Consider the following 22,724-nt stretch of genomic DNA (forward strand, 5'->3'; position numbering starts at 1 on the left):
GTAGAAAAATTAGTCAATAGACTATATATTATTCATATAAATGCTGGATTGCTCGTAATTATATGTTTAATCTTAGCGTAACTGTTGATGAAGACTCCGCCTAGCAAATTATTTTATTTGCTAATATAGAACCAGAAACCATGGTCCAGGAGATTGATGGTAAATGTTTTTTTTATTTTTCATTCCCTTCGAAATTTATCCCTAATAGTGGTTTGGGTTTTGGCTATTCCTTCTAGCATGCCAGGTATCCAATGATGGTAACTTCTTATGTGTTTAAATGTACACTGTATTTATATATATATATTATATGTATATATATATATATGACAGGCTTTTTTCAGTTCCCGTTAACCAAATGAACTCACAAGGCTTTGGATGGCCTGAGGCTACAGTAGAAGATACTTGCCCAAAGTGTCACACAGTGGGACTGAACCTGGAACCATGTGGTTGGGAAGCAGGTTTCTTACCACACAGCCACTCCTGTGCCTATGGTAAAAAAATATTTACCTGCAAGTCATTTCTGATTGAGCAGACCTATGATCAAAGACATTCCAGTCATGACCATATCGTCTTTTTTGGAGATGTCTGAAACAATATAATATAGTATAATATATACTTTCTTTTTAAGATTGTAGAGCCTAATCTGATTTGAGGGAAATTTGCCTAATATTTCTGGCATCACCAGTAACAACATAGTGGCTCACTCATTCACTTGTCAAAAGGGAGTTGTACACTAATTATTTGAAGCACAGTATGTACATGCAATTTTTACTGTAAAGCTTAGAAAGGAAAGCACAAGCTTGATAGCTTGCTGTAGCAAATTCAAAGCAGGGTGGTGAGTACCCATTGTGTATAGTATAAAAGAATAGAACTTAACCAAGAGGGTTTCAGAGCATAATGGTTGCCAATGAAGGAGGATTTGCTAGCTACGCTAATGCTATCTTTTGAATATGGTACCAACTGGGAAGGATTAAAAGAGATATACCATTAATAATCTATTGGGAAATACAATTTAGTTAGCCCAGTGGAGCATTTTCATTAGCTTATGGCTGAAGTAATTAGTCCTACTTTGCTCAGAAGTTTGAGCATTGTCACTTTGATGCAGTTTTGATTATGACATGAAGGTTTCAGTAGGAGACAGTGGGAGGAAGGAAGGAAGAAAGAAAGAAAGGAAGGAAGGAAGAAAGAAAGAAAGACTGAGAAAGAAAGGAAAAAAGATGGAAAACAGACATAGAAAGAATCAGAATTTACTTTTTGCAGGAAATATTTATTTTTTTATTTACTTATGTGTCAACCCAAAGGTGGGGCCATACTGGTGCAGCACCATTATTTGAGGTGCAGGCACAGGAGTAGCTGTGGGGTAAGTAGCTTGCTTACCAACCACATGGTTCCAGGTTCATTCCCACTGCGTGGCACCTTGGGCAAGTGTCTTCTACTATAGCCTCGAGCTGACCAAAGCCTTGTGAATGGATCTGGTAAAAGAAACTGAAAGAAGCCCGTCGTATATATGTATACATATATGTGTGTGTGTATGTGTTTGTGTGTCTGTGTTTGTCCCCCCAACATCGCTTGACAACCGATGCTGGCGTGTTTATGTCCCTGTAACTTAGTGGTTCGGCAAAAGAGACCGATAGAATGTGTACTAAGCTTACAGAGAATAAGTCCTGGGGTCGATTTGCTCGACTAAAGGCGGTGCTCCAGCATGGCCACAGTCAAATGACTGAAACAAGTAAAAGAAGGAGAGAGTAATTCTAAATTGATAAATCTTCCCAAAAGAATTAAAGAATTAGATGTTGAAAAGATTATCTATTTTCTATATTTTATATAACTTTGGGAATAGAGTTAATCTTTGATACTGAAATATAAACTAAAATATGTTTTTATAAAACCATGTGGATTGAGCGCTAACTAGATTTTAATGTCACAATCTTAATCAATGTATGTGTATTCTGAGGAATATATTGTTTTTCTTTAACAGGATAGAAAGGGAGAGAGGGGAGAGTGAGAGAGAGACAGTGACTGACTGAAAGATAGTCAGAAAGAGATTCATAAAGTTGTCACTTTGCAACATTCATCAGTTGCACAAACAGTCATTCCTGTCATCTCTTTCCTTGTGGTGTCTGCATTATCGTTGTTGCTGCATCAGTCACTTGTATGCTATCATCACACTGTCGGGAGTCACTACAACAGTTGCAGAAAACCATAACAATCAGCTGTGGAAAAAAAATAGCAGATCTAAAAAGAACAATAATTACTACAAATTTATTCCTATCCGCAATTTCAATTTATTAAACGTTACACACTTTAGTAACACACTCATACACTTACTTAATCACACACACACACACACACACACACACACACACACACACACACACACACAAACACACACGTACATACATAAATGCATACAAATTTTCACATATACACATATATAGTACACACATAAAATTGTGCATAAAAATATACATATAAAGTTATATTTATCATATTACAAAGTCAAATATAAATACACACATACAAACAGACACATCTGTTTAAACTCCTTTTTTAAAATTAATACCTTCTATTTTTTAAAAAAGTTTTAGTCATTTCCATTTCAAATTCAATTAACTTTATTCATTCCGGGATTGTTTTCAACTTCAAAATGATACTAGGACGTCCGAAGGTAAGCCACCTTTTTCTATAAATACCCTATCTTACTTTTATATATGTTTTTTTTTTCTCTCTCTCTTGTGGCTCATTGCAGGAATCTAGCAAACCATTTGTATGCCAAAGTATATGAAACACAAGAGGATATGTGTCGGAAAAGAAATGAAATAAGATTAGCTAATATTCAATTGGCAGCAGTTCGGGCTCAGGTAGGGAAATATGTGATCCAATTTTGTTGACTGGAAATGGTTAACTTGGTGTGTTCTTTTAAACCCTGACAATTTTTTTTCTAAGACTTCTTCAAAGAGAAAAAAACAAATTTGACATTTAACATATCTGGCAAAGAATTAACATCATAAAAAATGTTAATAAGATAGGTGTATTCCATTTAGCAGACAGGATAAAAAAAAAAAAAACCATCATAAAAGAATGCATCTCTACTCTGACCACAAAAATGTAATCTATGTAATTACTTCAAACTAACACAAGACCACTTGCATGTTTGGTGGTGGTGGTGGTGGGGCTTTTTGCTTCTTTTTTTTTCTTCGCTTGTTGCTTATTTGTTTGTTTTTGCAGGAGATGGATCAAGTTTTTCATTTATGCTTTACTTTTTTTCCTTTGAATTAGGTTTTGTTCTCAGTTGACAATGTGTCTTAATGAACAGGATGTCCGAATTTATATTCATGCATTCACACAATATAACACTGGCATATAAAGATATACATAACTGCATTCAAACACAGACACACATAGATATATATCTTTACATATGTATATGCGTGTGTATATACATGTGCCTGTGTTTGTATAAATAGATACACACACACACACACATATATATATGTATGTATGTATATATATATAACTTAGAGTTTCACGCTCCCGTTCATCGGACACTTTTATTAAAATAGAACAGAAATAACGATATCATTATTTCTGTTCTATTTTAACAAAACTGTCCGAACGGTAACGTGAGACTCTGAGTAACAGCTTTTGTTATATTTCTGCTGCTTTTAAATAAAGCATATTACTCTACCTCTGGTATTTGAGTACTCTTTTTTCCACCTTGTTTCACATTTATGTGCTTACTCCGGTACATATATATATATATATATAAATTGAGTCTTGTTTTAAAACTAGATTAAGGATAACAAAAAAGTATTTTAATAGAGGTTTGTTGTGAAGTTTGTCTTAAATGGGACTTTTTGCACAGCTGACACAAGTTCCAGTCACCATGTCCTGGTCACTATGAACTTAGCAATAATATATATAAAATCACTCTGGAAATTTCCCAACATAGCTTTCTGCATGAAGAACATAGAGATAAGTGCCAGTTGGTCAACTGGAATTTTGTAAGTTCTCTCCCTTGTCCTCTTTTAGGATAAATTTTCATTAATGCTGATGGCCTTGCCCTCTCAGTACGGTTATAAATGAAATGGTTTACAAGTTACTTTCAGCTGACTTACATCAGTGTGTGTGTGTGTGTGCGTGTGTGTGTGTACGAGTGTTTGGAATTACAACCAAAAAGACTACACAATATATCATGTAAAGTTTGTTTATATGTATTAGGAACGATAGGAAGTAAAATGATTATTTGCTACTCATAGTTTTCTGTTACGTGAGTGTATTACAAACACACACATACATATATATATACATGTATGTGTGTGTGAGTGTGTATATATGCACATATATATATATATATATACACACACACACATGTACATAGATACAGATACACACCCGTATCTATTTAGATATATGTTGACTCAAGCACACACACACACACACACATATATATATATATATATATTTATATATAAATCAAACCAAATCAAAATCGATGAACATCAATGGAATTTGTATTTTTGTGGTACCAGTGCCGGTGGCACATAAGAAAACCATCCGAACGTGGCCGTAGCCAGTACCGCATCGACTGGCCTCCGTGCTGTGGGCACGTAACAAACACCATCTGATCGTGGCCGTGCCAGCCCCGCCTGGCCTCTGTGCCGGTGGCACGTAAAATAAACCATCCGAGCGTGGCCATTCGCCATCCTCGTCTGGCACCTGTGTCGGTGGCACATAAAAAGCACCCACTACACTCACGGAGTGGTTGGCGTTAGGAAGGGCATCCAGCTGTAGAAACACTGCCAGATCTGACAGGCCTGGTGCAGCCTTCGGGCTTCCCAGACCCCAGTTGAACTGTCCAACCCATGCTAGCATGGAAAGCGGACGTTAAACGATGATGATGATGATATACATATTCGTACACATGCGTATGTGTGTGAGTGTGCACATATGTATGCATAAATAATATAATATAAATATATATATATATACATTATCATCATCAGTTACTGTCTGTCTTCCATGTTATCCATGCCATCATGAAAAGTGACATTACATGATGATGATGATATATATATGTGTGTGTGTGTGTGTGTGTGTGTGTGTATATATATAGATATATATATTAATCAAAGTATACAATATTGTAGATCCATTATAGGTGATCACACCAATCAGTCATGCACAGGATATTACATTATGAGACAATTATGGCCATTTTTTCCCCCCATACCGGCCACTTTGAGTAGTGCTCTTGTAGTGTTTCATTACTAAATATCCTGTGCAAAACTGATTGGTAAGCTCAGCTGCAAATGGATTTATGTAACCTACTTAGATTAATATACCCACTCTTTTGATAGATATATGAATGCCTATTTTCTCAGGCAACTGTGTGTGTGTAAGTCGTCTAAATGTCCTTAAGTCAGGAAAAAAATGCACTCATATATCCATCAAGGGAGTGGGTATATTATCCGAATTACACAGCATTATATATCCATTATGGTCGATCTTAACAATTGGTTTCAGCCAGGGATTCAACAGAGTGTAAGGTGACATATGGACACACTGCCACAATTACCTACACATATGTGCACACACTACAGCAATTGTTACCTAATACTCCATTGAATCTCTAATACAAAATTGATTAGTAAGATGGGCTGTAATGGATATATAACACTATACAGTCCAGATAATACAGATATATATTCTTTTATTTTTTTACCTGTTTCAGTCCTTGCTGGAACACTGCCTCTTAGTCAAAAAAATCGACTCCAGAACTTGTTCTTTGTAAGCCTAATACTTATTCTATTGGACTCTTAAAACCAGTGTCCAGGTTTTAAGTTCCATATTGGATGCTCCAATTTCACTGGTCTGTTTGTGTGTGCAATCCACAAATTTTATCAAAATGTGGGTTTGATAATTTCCAGTGTCAGAAATAACGATAGGTAGTTAGACAGGGTGATTAAAAAGAGATAATGGATGCTAGCTAACACACCAACATCGGTTGTCAAGTGATGATGTGGGATACAAATATAGACACACAAACTTGAACATATATATATATATATATATATATATATATATAATATTAATTAGAGACAAAACCACTATTTTGCAAAACAAACAAGGAAAGACTTAATCAATACATAAAATTTTAATAAAAAGTAAAAAAACCGCCACTACAATTGTTTCATGTCTTGATCGACAATCTTCAGGTGGATTTCCGATTTTCAAGTCAGTTTCAAATTTTGCAAAATAGTGGTTTTGTCTCTAATTAATATTATATAATATTTTACTATAAAATTGGATTTAATCCTAAATCTGATTTTTTCCCTGTAAATTTGGATTTATTCCCTAATATTTATTATTATTATATATATATATATGCACACATATATATATATACATATATATACAACAGGCTTCTTTCAGTTTCTGCCTACCAAATCCACTCACAAAGCTCTGGTCGGTCCAAGGCTATATTAGAAGACACTTGTCCAAGATGCCACACAGTTTGACTGAACCCAGAACCATGTGGTTAGGAAGCAAGTTCCTTAACACATGGTCACACCATATCTATCTATCTATCTATCTATCTATCTCTCTATCTACACACACACACACATATATATGCAAATTATCTCACTTGTCTATGATATTTCAGTGTTTTAACATCAGTTGTGTGTAGCAAATATATTGTCTTACACCTATAAGTGTAACCTACCCACAAACTAATAAACACATACATTGTGTATATGTGTATATGTATTTGATATTGTATATATATATATATATAATATAATTGATATTCAGTTGAATTAGGTACTTAAGTTGAAGCACCAAGTCAGTCTGGTATTATCCACACAGCTAGAAGTAAGGTGAATAAAATAAGCAACAGGATATCAAGTAATGAAACAGTACGACCGTTTCAAGCAGATCCATTTAATTGAACAATGCAATCATTACATGCAATGATTGCATTGATATATATATATATATATATATTATATATATATATATATATAATATATATATATATATATATATATATGTATATATATGTATATTGTTTTGTTGTTTGTTCCTTCTCAAGCTGTACTTGGCTCATAGGGCCAGTTTCCTGGTTTCCTTAGCGTATAGGTTCCCCACCTGGATGGGACGCCGGTTCATCACAGGTGAGCTGTAAGATCGTCCGTGTCGGTGGCATGTAAAAGCACCAACTGATCATGACCATTTGCCAGCCTTCTCTGGCCCCTGTGCTGGTGGCACGTATAAAGCACCCACTACAGTCATGGAATGGTTGGTGTTAGGAAGGGCATCCTGCTGTAGAAACACTGCCAGATCAGACTGGAGCCTGGTGCAGCCTCCTGGCTTCCTAGACCCCGGTCGAACCGTCCAACCCATGCTAGCATGGAAAACAGACGTTAAACGATGATGATGATGATGATATAGATAAGGGATTCGTCTGCCGTTACGTTCTGAGTTCAAATTCCGCTGAGGTCTATTTTGCCTTTCATCCTTTCGGGGTTGATAAATTAAGTACCAGTTACGCACTGGGGTCGATGTAATCAAGTATGCCATTTTTCTATATAGCCTCCTTCCTTTTTGATGCCCTTGGTCCAGCAGTCCGCAAGCTTGTGTGTTCCCTGAAAGAAGATTTACAGTTGGTTGTGCAACCATTTATGAACCACTTCTTTCATATCTTCATCCATAGGAAATTGGTGACCTTATAAACCATCTTTGAGAGATCCAAAAATATGGGAGTCAGAAGGTGTGAGGATCTAGGCTGTAAGCAGGGTGTTCCAGTGCCTCGAAACTCAATTGGTTAATGGTTTCAAAGGGCGACGAGCTGGCAGAAACGTTAGCATGCCGGGCGAAATGCTTATTGGTATTTTGTCTGCCGCTACATTCTGAGTTCAAATTCCGCCAAGGTCAACTTTGCCTTTCATCCTTTCGGGGTCGATAAATTAAGGACCAGTTATGCACTGGGGTCGATATAATTGACTTAATCCGTTTGTCTGTCCTTGTTTGTCCTCTCTGTGTTTAGCCCCTTGTGGGTAGTAAAGAAATAGGTTTCAAAGGTCAGGGTGGCCGTGCGTGGGTGTGCATTGTCCTGCAACAACAAAACTTTCTTCAACAGTTTGGTGCAAATTGCTGGCTTCAGTTTGTTGGTCAACAAAGCACTGTATCTTGCACTGTTTACCATACACCCCATTTTCAAAGAAATTGGATCACAGCTCTTTGTTCTTCTTTGGTGCACATTGCTAGTGGAGCGGACATGCTTACACTGCGAAGCCAGAAAGAAAATCAGTGTGATCAGGCTCAAGTTTCGATCACATGACTACAATAGTACCAACTATAAGCACACATGTGCAGAAGGCAGCATGACAATAATAAAGTTACGGAGATATACTTGCATAGCAAGTGACATGATCTGAGATCATGTGCTGGAACAAAAACAATTGCAGCGTGGAAGGTGTTTATAAGTCATTTAAGAAACAGACAAAATCCGTTAGATTCACTTCAACATTTAAATTTGATTTGTCAAAATATTTTCATCACTTTGAGACTGCGACCTGTTCACTGGCAAAATTCCTTGCTGCATCTCAGTACGGAATTTTGTCAGTGAACAGGTCGCGGTTTCAAAGCAACGAAAATATTTTGACAAATTAAATTTAAATGTTGAAGTGAATCTAACGGATTTTGTGTGTTTCTTAAATGGCTTATAAACACCAATAATAAAGTTGTTATGGTGAACGTGCAGATTATTTTTGACTTCCCCAGACAGACAGACAGATAGAGATATATTTAACTTTGCTGGAAGAATACACCCTACAGGATTGAAACATTTAAGTATGTCACTCTTGACCATGTTAGGGAAAAGATTGAGTCAACTAATCGATTACTTTCAGTCTTTGTTAAAACCATCATCAGGATTTGATTAAATTTTCCTTATTGCCAATAGACAATAGTAACTATGGCTTCACAAATGTGAAACCACATTAAGTACATCTTATATCATGGTTTCATGAATTGTATGGCTTTATGAAAGAGGTATTTAGTGATAGACTGGTAAAAATTTGGTGCCAAATTGGGTAAATTCAGATTAATATTTACTGTTGACCTGTTCAAACCAATTCATCACACTGATGATGTTTCTTTACATATGTAAGTTTGTGGGGACTTTGTATTTTTTGTAAAGTTTTGAGTCAAGTATCTTTCTGTAGACAAGGCCCGGTTAACTTTTTTAAGTTATTAAACCTAAGTTGTTAGATTTCTTTAGGCGTAGGAGTGGCTGTGTGGTAAGTAAATTGCTTACCAATCACATGGTTCCAGGTTCAGTCCCACTGCATGGCACTTTGGGCAAGTGTCTTCTACTATAGCCTCAGGCCGACCAGAGCCTTGTGAGTGGATTTGGTACACAGAAACTGAAAGAAGCCTGTCCATCGCCTTACTGGCACTTGTGCCGGTGCTAGTAGGGTGCCAAGAGCACCATCCAAGCATGATCGTTGCCAGAGCAGCCTACCCGCTCCATGCACGTAAAAGAGCACCATTCGAGCGTGATCGTTACCAACGTCGCCTTACTGGCTCCTGTGCCAATGGCATGTGTAAAAGGAGTCGAGTGAGGTCGTTGCCAGTGCCGCCTGACTGGCACATAAAAAGCACCCACTACCCTCTTGGAGTGGTTGGCGTTAGGAAGGGCATCCAGCTGTAGAAACTCTGCCAGATCAAGATTGGAGCCTGGTGTGGCCGTCTGGTTCACCAGCCCTCAGTCAAAATCATCCAACCCATGCTAGCATGGAAAGCGGATGTTAAACGATGATGATGATATATATATATATCATCATCATCATCATCATCATTTAACGTCCACTTTCCATGCTAGCATGGGTTGGACGGTTCAACTGGGGTCTGGGGAGCCCGAAGGCTGCACCAGGCCAGTCAGATCTGGCAGTGTTTCTACAGCTGGATGCCCTTCCTAACGCCAACCACTCCGAGAGTGTAGTGGGTGATTTTATGTGCCACATATATATATATATATATATAAGTAGCTTGCTTACCAACCACATGGTTCTGGGTTCAGTCCCACTGCGTGGCACTTTGGGCAAGTGTCTTCTACTATAATCTCATGCTGACCAAAACCTTGTGAGTGGATTTGGTAGACGGAAACTGAAAGAAGCCCGTTGTATATATGTATATATGTACGTGTGTGTGTCTGTGTTTGTCCCCCCAACATCACTTGACAACCAATGTGGGTGTGTTTACATCCCCCGTAACTTAGCAGTTCAGCAAAAGAGACCGATAGAATTAGGTACTAGGCTTACAAAGAATAAGTCCTGGGGTCGATTTGCTCGACTAAAGGCGGTGCTCCAGCATGGCCACAGTCAAATGACTGAAACAAGTAAAAGAGTAAAGAGAGTAGTCTTTGAATGTAACATTTACATCTTTCTCGGTAATTATTAGTTTTGTTGTGTACATGGATTTTGATTACCATTTGTTTTGTTTGTACATTAGCATTGTTGAATGGAACAGCAAGGGATCTTTAAGTAGTTTTTTATTGTATTGTCATACAATAATATACTTGTATTCTTACTCACTTTATATAAATTTTTTATTTTTGTCTGCCAATAAGAGCATCTTTGTGTAGTTTTGTTATATTTCTACAGCTTCTGCTCAAATTTCTTGATTAAATTTCAAGGATTTTAACTATTTTATTATGTTTTGTGCATCAGTTCAAATCCATACTGCTCTTTGTGTTCTGTTGGATATTTCCTAGACTTGAATTGTGAAGTGAGTTTATCTCTATGATTAGTATTATCATTGATGTGAAAGAAGGCTTTTAACTACATGTAATTATTATATTTTGTTATTGGTTTTAAAGTCTCATTGGTGATATGATCAGTACATATTTATTTGCTTCACATTTTATCTATTACTAGCAGTATCGCCCGGCGTTGCTCGGGTTTGTAAGGGAAATAACTATATAAGCATTTTTAGAGAGTTACTTCCCTTATAGATGCCAATTCGGGCTTTCTTAGCCATTTCTGTTTTGGTGTCTTCAAGCCATGAAGTCGTTGTTCTAAAAGAACGCTGGTCTCCTTGACAACGCTTTACGACGTTGATTTCCTTACACTCCCTTCCCCACAGCTTCACGAGGGAGGGAAGAAGGGGGAAGAAGCAAACAGGTGCAGGTGTGACCATGGACGCCAACTCCGCCGCCATCGACACCCGAAAAATTATGCATTAAAATGGAAAAAAAATGATGTTAAATTATTTTTAAAATCGTAGACTCATCGTAGACGCGCGCTAATAGCCAGACGGGCTCGATATTAATCACGACTATAAGATACCCAAATTTGGTTAAACTGCACAGCAAAATGTGGAAGGAGTTAGGAATCTAAATCGAAGGGGACAGACACTCACACAACTACAGTTTTATATATATAGATATAAAATCCATTCTGTCTGTTTGTGTGTGTCTTCTAGGATCTCGGGCATCCTCCAGCCGATTGCACTCAAATTTGATATGTAGACACTGACGGTATCAGGGCATGTATAAGTCTTGAAAAACTTCCGAAAATCAATTCCAGGTGATAATGCGATCGATAAAGCCGTGGGAACGTGCATTTGTACATGCAAGTACATCAGCTGTTGCGATCGATACTATGCGTATGTGAGAAAAATGCACGTGCAGTTTGCACAATAAAAGCCGGCTGGCTTGAAATAATGCCACAAAATGGGACGGTCGGTCAAGTTGTTTTGAGAAAATTTGGTTTAAATGTTTGACATCTCAGCACCGTCCATTGGATGGGGGGCATTTTGCTCGTACTCTATATTACTCAAGAGTGGAAGAACATTCTCTTCCTTCACAAACACACTGTTTCTCCTCTCTTCCTTTTCTTTTATGCTTACAGTTGCCCTTACTTTGGGCTGGCAGGCATCTTACAACCTCTCCTCTAATAGCATACTTGTCTCTCCTCTTTTCATTTTTTTCTATTGTGCCTCATCTTTCAGATCTCATATTAATACTAAAAGCTTTTTAAGGCTGTGCCTCCATATGGGTAGGCCCAATCCAACAAAAGAGTTGAAGAAAAAAGTGCAAATATCCATGTAGCATACAAAATTGGTTCTGACATATGTCTCAATAGAATATGAATCTGCTTCTCCTCAAGGGTCTAAACATTGTGCTTCTAAAACACTTTTAATCTTTTGGGATACACACATAATGGGATCCAAAATTTGATAACCATCTGTATGGATTTCAGGTTCTACTTAAATATCTGGCCACAGAGACAAAAAGTAGCTTATTGCTACTTATGATAATCCTAATACAAATCCAGCGATAAGAACAAGGTCACCAGTATATATAAGTTCCCATGGCATCCAGACATAAGCCCTTCCATTATAGCCAGGAGAACTGGGATAAATATAACAGGGCTGAGCATTGAGCCTTAATAGACACGTACAAGTACACCAAATTCACTGCTGTCCTTGCTAACTCTAAACATGTTGGCAGCAACCTGGTACATGGCTTCTGTAATAGCTCTCACAAGTCATTTATTTACCCTTTGCTTCCTCATCCTTACTACCTCAGCAACCACCAGATCATCAAACAAGAGATTCTGTCAAAGACTTTCTCCAGGGTGACAAATGATGAGCACAGCTGCCTCCTCTTAGCTCAGTACTTCTGCAGTTGACTCATTGAGAAAAATGGCATCAGTTGTACTTTTTCCTAGAATGAGATCAAACTGTTTAGGCTGCAGCTCATTTATGCTGATTCTTTCTCTTTAATCAATTGAGCCATAGCTTTTTCTATGGTTTTCATGACCTGGTCCATGCTTTAAAAATTTGATACCCATTAGAGAGAGTTAATTACAGAGGTATCAAATTACTGGACGAGGTCAATAATGGTAAATGAAATACCTGAAAGAGAGGTAATATGTAAATATGTATATATATATATATATATAATCTCTCTCTCTCTCTCTCTCTCTATATATATATATATATAATATATATATATATATATATATATATATATATATATGTTCTTTTACTTGTTTCAGTCATTTGACTGTGGCCATACTGAAGAACTACCTTTAGTTGAACAAATCAACCCCAGGAGTTATTCTTTGTAAGCCTAGTACTTGTCTATCATTCTCTTTTGCCAAGCCACTAAGTTATGGAGATGGAAACACACTAACATCGATTGTCAAGTGATGGTGGAGGGACAAACACAGACACACAAACATACACGCACACACACACACATATATGTACATACAATAGGCTTCTTTCAGTTTCCATCTAGCAAATCCACTCACAAGGCTTTGGTCGGCCCAAGGCTATAGTAGAAGACACTTGCCCAAGATGCCACACAGTGGGACTGAACCCGGAACCTTGTGGTTCATAAGCAAGCTACTTACCATACAGCCACTCCTTTGCATATATGTACCATAGTTTCATGTTGATGTACAGATATTTGACACAGATCTTCAGCAGACTTTCACATCAGTTAAGAAAGTCAAAGATGAAGATGATGGCATATCATACTACCCTTATATGTTCAGCAAAGGTACATCATCAACATCATCATCATCATCGTTTAACGTCCGTTTTGCATGCTAGCATGTATTGGACGGTTCAACCAGGGTCTGGGAAGCCAGGAGGCTGCACCGGGCTCCAATCTTGATCTGGCAGTGTTTCTACAGCTGGATGCCCTTCCTAACACCAACCACTCCGTGAGTGTAGTGGGTGCTTTTTACGTGCCACCGGCATAGGTGCCAGTGGAGTCTAGCTGCGGCCACAATTGGTTGGTGCCTTTTACATGCCACCGGCACAGAAGCCAGTCAAGGCGGCGCTGGCATTGGCCACATTCGGGTGGTGTTTTTTACGTGCCACCAAATATTCTGTGCAAAACTTTACTTGTTCAGTATCGATCTAATCCTAGAATTTTGTGATTCATTAATGTTTTTGAGACACTGATTCTCTTACTACATACACACACACACACACACACACACATTTATATATGTATATGTTAAAAATGTGCTGCCACTACCTCCTGATATATCATTTTTCAATAGCTGATATAGTGACTGAGGTATCTCTTGTTACACTAAAAATATATTAGAAATATATTCAGCTGGACTGTGATTGGCTAGTTCAACAGATGACTTTTGTTTCAAAGCTGCAAAAAAAAAAAAAAAAAAATCAATCACATTTATCAATATCCATTGGTAAGAATTTTACAATAACATCTTGTTACGAATGAAATGAGAAAGCCTTATTTTATGCCATTTCAAGATGTTACAGTTTTCTACAATTATTAATTTTTTCACACCTCAGATTTTTATAAAATATTTATATACTCGAAGTCTTACAAGTGGATTTAGTTGACAGAAATTGAAAGAAACTTGTGTGTGTGTGTGCGTTCTACTTTTCTTGACATCACATACTAATTATAATCAAATGTCACCATCATGCAATCAGTGTTGCTCATCTGCAGTCTGTCAAGCAACATGTCTGACTGTTGTGGTCTTCTTCTTCCAAGCAGGACTCACACCATTAGCCACAAAGAATAATCACTAATTCGAGCCTACTCTAAGCTACTAAGAATGCATGCGGCAACTTGAAGATCCACCCACCACACACGATAGACTGGCGGTTGTACAGGTGCAAAAGCTACATTGTTATCCTCATTCCGTAAATGGTGGCTTTTAACAGGTGGAGAGCTGAACCATCCTGAGGTACAGAGGATTCACAATCTAGACTAGAGTCTGAAAGTTTACCACACCATAGTAGGTTACACCATGGTTCCTCTGCTTTGTCGCAGAAGTAGGAAGAAAGAGTGAGAAAAAGTTGTGGTGAAAGAGTACAGTGGGGCTCACACACCCCACCCCCTGCTGGAGCCTCGTGGAGCTTAGGTGTGTTTGCTCAATAAACACACACAATGCTTGGTCTGGGAATCGAAACCGCATTCTTAAGACCGCAAGTCTGCTGTCCGAACCACTAGGCCAGTGCGCCTCCACACTGTTGTGGTGGCTATGTTCAAAAGACCAGGGGTAAATGTTATACCTTGCTCAGATGCAGGCATCGCTGGTTTAACTATTGAGCAAAATAAGCACGTGCTTAGGGCATCAAGGGAAGGAGGGGGCACCACAGAAATGGAAAATGGTTTACGCCACAAAAGAAATCAGTTTCAACTTGTTAAAATAATATTCAGGATGCCTTTATATCTACTAAGTATAGATGCAGATGTGTTACCTAAGATTAATTTTGAGGATCTGATCCAAGGCACAGGAGTAGCTGTGTGGTAAGTAGCTTGCTTCCCAACCACATGGTTCCAGATTCAGTCCCACTGCATGGCACCTTGGGCAGGTATCTTCTACTATAGCCTCCGGCCAACCAAACCCTTGCGAGTGGTTTTGGTAGACAGAAACTGAAAAGAAGCCCATTGTATATATATATATGTATATGTTTGTGTCTGTGTTTGTACCCCAAACATCGCTTGACAACCAATGCTGGTGTGTTTACATCCCTGTCACTTAGCGGTTTAGCAAAGGTGACCGATAAAATAAGTACTAGGCTTACAAAGAATAAGTCCTGGGGTCAATTTGCTCGACTAAAGGCGGTGCTCATGTACTTAAACACTGTATATGTAATGACAGTCGAGGCACAATGGCCCAGTGGTTAGGGCAGCAAACTCAAGGTCATAGGATCATGGTTTCGATTCCCAGACCGGGCATTGTGAGTGTTTATTGAGTGAAAGCACTTAAAGCTCCACCAGGCTCTGGCAGGGGGTGGTAGCGAACTCTGCTCTACTTTTTCACTACAACTTTCTCTCACTCTTTCTTCCTGTTTCCGTTGTACCTGTATTTCAAAGGGCCAGACTTGTCAAACTCTGTGTCATGGGGAATCTCCCTGAGAACTATGGTAAGGGTACATATGTGTCTGTGGAGTGCTCAGCCACATGCACGTTAATTTCATGAGCAGGCTGTTCCATTGATTGGACCAACTGGGACCCTCACCTTCGTAACCGACAGAGTGCCACGATGTAATGGCAAATGTTCTTTGCAGTTTATGGTACATCTTCACCCCCATCTTCTTTCTCTCCTGACTCTTCTTGCCTCTCTCTTTTCCAACTAGGGTAACCATGTATCTCTTCCCAAGCAAGACGCCTGTTTCTGTCCCTCTATTCATATGTAAGCCTCTCACCAGGACCCTTTTAGCCACATTATAGGCTCTTGGGAAAACCAATGCACTGAGTCCTAAAGTTTTTATATTTCTTGACAGCAAGACACAGCATTCACAGATCAGCAATGGACCCCTAGACCTGTGAGACCCCTGTGCAACAGCCTGTTGTGCCCATATCTTAAAATGGCACTGTATCTCACCAATTGACACAAAGTTACCTTCCTCCATACTCAGTTGAAGGATCTTGCCTTGTGAGGTATATGATAAATTCACAGTAGGGCTAGATTAAGACCCATAGAGGCCGTAAGCACTCGAAAGATTTTGGTGTCCACATACATATATAATTCAAAATATAAACAATAATAAACCATAAAATAAATTTCTAATTTTCAAAATGGAACAAAATTAACAGAAGAATGGGAAAAAAATGTTGATTTTTGTATATTTCCACTTTATTATATTTGAAAAATTTAAGGCTGTGAGCTGGCAGAATTGTTAGCATGCTGGGTGAAATGCTTAGCGGTATTTTGTCTGCTGCTACATTCTGAGTTCAAATTCTGCCGAGGTCGACTTTGTCTTTCATCCTTTCGGGGTCGATAAAATAAGTACCAGTTACGCACTGGGGTCAATATAATCGACTTAATCTGTTTGTCCTTGTTTGTTCCCTCTGTGTTTAGCCTCTTGCGGGTAGTAAAGAAATAGATATTTTGTCTGCTGCTGTGTTCTGAGTTCAAATTCCACCAAGGTTGACTTTGTCTTTTATCCTTTTGAGATCGATGAAATATGTACAATTTATGCACTGGAGTTGATGTAATTGACTGGCCCCCTTACCCTGCAAAATTTTCAGAGCCTTGTGCCTAGAGTAGAAATAATTATATTTGAAAAATTTTCTCCTGATTTTTTTAATTGCAAAGTCTTTGATCAGATCCTCACCATGACACCACGAACACTTCAAAATTATATTTCCAATCATATAAAACACTTAGCAAGTTTAAAGTGAATTATTTTGTCTCATAAACCATTTAGCATTTCTGTGGTGCCCCACTTCCCTTGATGTCCCAAGCTATGCTTATTTTGCTTAATGGTTAATCCAGCACTGCCTGACAGATGCCAAGCCACGTAAAAGCCACTCAACATACTTTGTGAAGTGGACAGCATTAGGAGGGGCATCCAACTGCAGAAACTATGTCAAGGTAGACAGTTGAGCTTGATGCAGTCTTCTGGCTCACCAGCTTCTGTTGAACCATCCAACCCCTACCAGCATGGTAACTGGACATTAAATGGTGATAATGATAGCTTATGTAAATAAGATAAATGTGGACATATATCAGTTTGTTTAGACAGCACTTAATTTTCTCAAAACTATTTTATTTTTATATATTTCCAGTAATATATAAGCTTTAATAAGCCTCTGCAGTTCAGTTAATAAATAAGTTTATAATGCAGTGTTAATTTGTTCTAGTATATTTTTATAGGCACACCCAAGCAAACAGTAGTAGCAACAATATATCGCATTAATATACTTATCCATAAGATTAATCCACTATTTTAAAAGCCTGTATCATATTTCCTAATAATTCTAACATTTGTTGCTTAGCCCCTGGTTAGTCCCAAACAAGCAGACTTTTGATCAAAGGCAGTTCAAACAACAATTCTCTCTTTCTCTAGATATTATCTAGCGCTATGCTATCCAATGTGTCAAGATGTTTCTAAAAGTTGAAGATGTGGTCTGGGAGAGATTTGCTTGGTATTTCATAGCAATTAAAGGTTCCAAATTTGGCTCTAGGTTTGAATACCTTTTTTTTTTTCTAAAGGCTGAGGGTGTGGTCTGAGGGAGATTTGCCTGATATTTCTTGCATAAAAAAAAGTTTCAACTTTAGCTCTAGGTTTAAATGTATAATATTTTATCATATATTTAAAACTTAAACATTGCAAAAATAAAGAACTTCTTGTATATTTTAAAAAGCCAATACTTATCAACTTATGTTATTGATCTCTGTTCGTCAAACATCTAAGTTTTAAAATATAATTGTAAACATGGACACACACACTCGTGCATGCGCACATACACACACAATAGACTTCCATACTGTTTCCATCTACCAAATTTACTCATCCTGAGGCATTACTCATCCTGAGATTTTAGCAGAAAATGCTTACCCCAGATACCAGGCTGTGGAACTGAGATCAAAACCACGTGGCTGTGAAGTAAAATTTTTTCACCATACACCCATATGTAAAATTATCAAAAGTATTTAAATAAATGGCTATTTTAATAATAGTCTACTGTCAGGGTAAACTTAGTGCATATTCAGGAGTATCAACTTATATACTAATGACAGCTAAGAATAAGTAATGAGATTTATCATCATCATCACTTAATATCCACTTTTCCATGCTTGTACTGGTCAGATACAATTTACTGATGCATATTTTCTACAACTGGATGCCCTTCCTGTTGCTAACCTGTACTTTTTCATGGAAGACTGAAAATGAACAACTTCAGTTATATGATGATGGTACTCATTTACAATGTAATGTCTTTTAAAGAATACACATATATATATAACATAAATATACATACAAACATACATGCATATGTATGTATGTCATTGTTCAGTTTTATTTCAAGATTTCTTGCCAATAGAGAAAAAGTTGGTTTCTAACTTAGATCCAAAGCTCCTACATGGGAATTTCAACAACAGGGTATTTTTGTATGTATGTATATGTGCAGATTTGCATGTTTTGCTTAATTTATGTATCCTCATGTATATAGTTGCATATCTAGACATGCTCATATATATTTAAATGATAAACTTCTGGAAAGTTTTACAGATTTTTACAGTTCCAGTGATGGATTAGATCTGTAGTCTTCGAATTAGCTTTCCCCTTTCTGTTTTTTTTAAATGAATGTATGTATGTATGTATGTATGTATGTATGCATGTATGTATGTATGTATGCATGTATGCATGCATGTATGTAAGTGTATGTATGTATACATGCATGCATGTAAGTGTATGTATGTATGTATGTATGTGACAGGCTTCGTTCTGCTTTTATCTACCAAATCTATTCACAAGGCTTTCATCAGCCCAGGGCTTCTGTGGAAGACACCTGCTCAAGATGCTGTGCAGTGGGACTGAACCGAAGACTACATAGTTAGGGAAACAAGCTTCTTAACCACACAGATGAAATACCACTAAGCATTTTGCTTGGCATGCTAACAATTCTTATTTCTTTATTGCCCATAAGGGGCTACACACAGAGGGGACAAACAAAGACTGACAAGTGGATTAAGTCGATTACATCGACCCCCGTGCATAACTGGTACTTAATTTTATCGACCCCAAAAGGATGAAAGGCAAAGTCGACCTCGGTGGAAATTGAACTCAGAACGTAAAGACAGGCGAAATACCGCTAAGCAGTTCGCCCAGTGTGCTAACGTTTCTGCCAGCATGCTAACAATTCTGCCAACTCATTGCCTTCTGATGCATGAATAATGAAAATGATTTTCACATTTACCATAAAGTATAAGTCAATGTAAAGGAAAAGCATCTGAAGCCTGTAGCTAATCCAGAGTTCATTTTTGTAAATAGTTAATTGATCACGTTACAATAGTGATATAAATATTTTCTACACTTGTGAAGGAAGTGTCAAATATAGTAACCTTCATAATAGGAGTTCCTTAGCTGAATATTTAAGCAAAAATATTTATTGTATTATGCTTATTGATTCAAATTTCTCTTTGTTTAATTATTCAAAAAAATCATATGTCTGTTACTTGTACTATTTCCAAATGTTAGATGCATATTCTTGAATAATGTAGCAGTCAGAATTTATTTTCAAAAATACTTTAACCTTTTCTATTTTTCTCTACAGCAGCTTTAGCTTAAGAGTCAGACATGTTGTTCAATGCTTAGGATTTATTATTATTATTATCGTTATTATTATTATCATTATTATTATTATTATTAGTAGTAGTAGTAATAGTAGTAGTAGTAGTAGTAGTAAGGCGGCGAGCTGGCAGAAACGTTAGCATGCCGAGTGAAATGCTTAGCAGTATTTCGTCTGTTGCTACATTCTGAGTTCAAATTCCGCCAAGGTCAATTTTGCCTTTCATCCTTTCGGGGTCGATTAAATAAGTATCAGTTACTCACTGGGGTCGATATAATTGACTTAATCCGTTTGTCTGTCCTTGTTTGCCCACTTTATGTTTAGCCCCTTGTGGGTAGTAAAGAAATAGGTATTTCATCAATCTTTACATTCTGAGTTCAAATTCCGCTGAGGTCGACTTTGCCTTTCATCTTTTCGGGGCCAATAAATTAAGTACTACTTGCTTACTGGGGTCAATCTAATCAACTGGCCCCCTCACCCAAAATTTCAGGCCTTGTGCCTAGAGTAGAAAAGATTATTATTAGTAGTAGTAAGGCAGCAAGCTGGCAGTAACCATTAGCATGCCAGGCAAAATGCTTAGCAGTATTTCGTCTGTCTTAACGGTCTGATTTCAAATGCCTCCTGAGTCGACTTTGCATTTCATCATTTTGGAGTCGATAAATTAAGTATCAGTTACACACTGGGATCGATGTGCTTGACTGGTTCCCTTCCCCAAAATTTCAGGCCTTGTGCCTATATTAGAAAGGGCTATTATTATTATTATTATTATTATTATTAGTCATCATTTTAATGGGGACACTCATTTAGTTAATATGCAATGTCCAGAAAAGAGGACATAAACACAAACAGACACACACACACACACCACACACACACACACACACACACAAAGACACATAGATAAACAAACAGATTGAAAGAGATAGACAGGCAGGCAGGCAGGCAGACAGACAAACAGACATACATGAAAGCGCATGCCTTAGTGGTTAGGAAGTCGATTTCATGATCATAAGCTTGCGGGTTCAATTCGTAGACCAGGTGGCATGCTGTGTCTTTGGATGTATTTCACATTGCTCCAGTGGGTCATGGGTTGGAGAGCTGAGAAGGTGCCAATATCAGCTTGTTACAACATAGGAACCTGACATCATTAGTGGGTGCATGATACCTACCACAAATCAAACTCATTTGCAAGAGACAGCTATACTTTGTTTTATATATATAAATATACAGAGTGCAATGGGTAAATTGTCTCCATTTTATATTTTGGAGCCCTTTATTCACTTCGATTCCTTATTTACCTAGCAGAACCTCGCATTCAATATTGTCCGGTATTTTTTTATGTTCTCGTGTATTTTCCACATTTTCACACCTTTTTTTATATTTTTTGATCTCCTCCAATTGTGCTTCTAAGATTAGAATATAAAAGTGCCATCCTAGTGTTTCATGATATTTTCCAGTGTTCACAAATCTAGCTGTTTCCCAGCTTGTTACTTTTTGGATTAGTTCCGTGTTTTCTTTGTTTGTTGATATAAAAACGTAATTTACTTCATGGGGAGTGGGACTCTATTCTGTATCATGCATGTGTTACTTTTTGTTTTTTGCTAATGTAGGAGGGGGAGGGTTCGGTGTCTGTACGGAGGTGGTGGGTCGTAGAGGGAATGGGTGGGGTGGGTGGGGTTTGGGGTTCCACAGTATACTGCTCCTTCTTGTCTTCCTTTTTCCTTCAGCAATCTTCCATTCGTCTTCTCTTTCTACCTTTATTTCCTTTTTCCACTTTTTGCTTCTTTTCCAGTGTTTTTCCTTCTATCTGCTTCTGCTGAGGGCAGTGTGCTCTAATGTGGCCTTTTTTGCTACATTTAAAACAACGTGGAGTCCTGCCCTCCACCCACACTTTCAACCCCAAGTCTCCTATCCACACCATCTCTGCAACATTTTCTAGTGTCTCAACTTCCGCTTGTACTATTAGTTCCAACATTTGGCCTCTCCAAACTGAGCGGTCCATTTTTGTGGCTTGGAGGATGGCAACTTCTCCACTTCCCAGAAGAACAACTGCCACGATCCACTCCACATCAATTTCCGGTGGAATTCCCTCCACCTTTATCTTTGACATCCTTCTTCCTGTATAAGTTGGTAGGACTACCTTCTCCGTCTTAATTGTTTTTACTGCGTTTTCTCTTGCTTTTTCTTCTGTTCTCTAGTGAACTATGATAGTTCTGTACTTATTCCCTCCGGCCAGGTATGCAATGTCTGGCCAGACTGAACATAATGCCTTTTCTAAAATTCCTTCTTCCATGTGTTCGATTTTTCTGTTCTGTACCGAGTAGACTTTGTATATCACGGTCTTTGTATTAATTTCTTCTATTTTTTCTGGGGGTGGTGACAGCCTAACGTCACCACCCACTTTGCAGCCCATTTTTGCATCTCTTTTGATATTTGCCAGATTCGCCTCTTTCTTCTTTACTTCTGCTGCTTCAGCAAAGCTCTTCTTTTTCAGTAATTTATCCATCTTTTTGATTGTGATAACCGTTTCCTCCTCTGGAGAGGACAATTCAGAACCACCAAGGTCCAAATAAAAATATCGAGAGAAAGCACAACCTGAAACCACTGCTAAAGCAGCACAAAAGAACAA

At 37.8% G+C, this 22,724-nt stretch overlaps 1 protein-coding gene across 1 annotated transcript in view; it reads left to right on the forward strand.

The window, feature by feature from the left end:
• The window catches only part of LOC115211754, a 749,350-nt gene that overhangs the window by 135,330 nt on the left and 591,296 nt on the right, over positions 1–22,724 (forward strand). The window contains exon 16 of the mRNA XM_036503111.1: positions 2,750–2,861. Coding sequence (XP_036359004.1) covers positions 2,750–2,861 — 112 coding nt within the window. The remainder of the gene's footprint in view (positions 1–2,749; positions 2,862–22,724) is intronic.

Source organism: Octopus sinensis, linkage group LG5 (assembly GCF_006345805.1).
Source record: "Octopus sinensis linkage group LG5, ASM634580v1, whole genome shotgun sequence".
Lineage (NCBI taxonomy): Eukaryota > Metazoa > Mollusca > Cephalopoda > Octopoda > Octopodidae > Octopus > Octopus sinensis.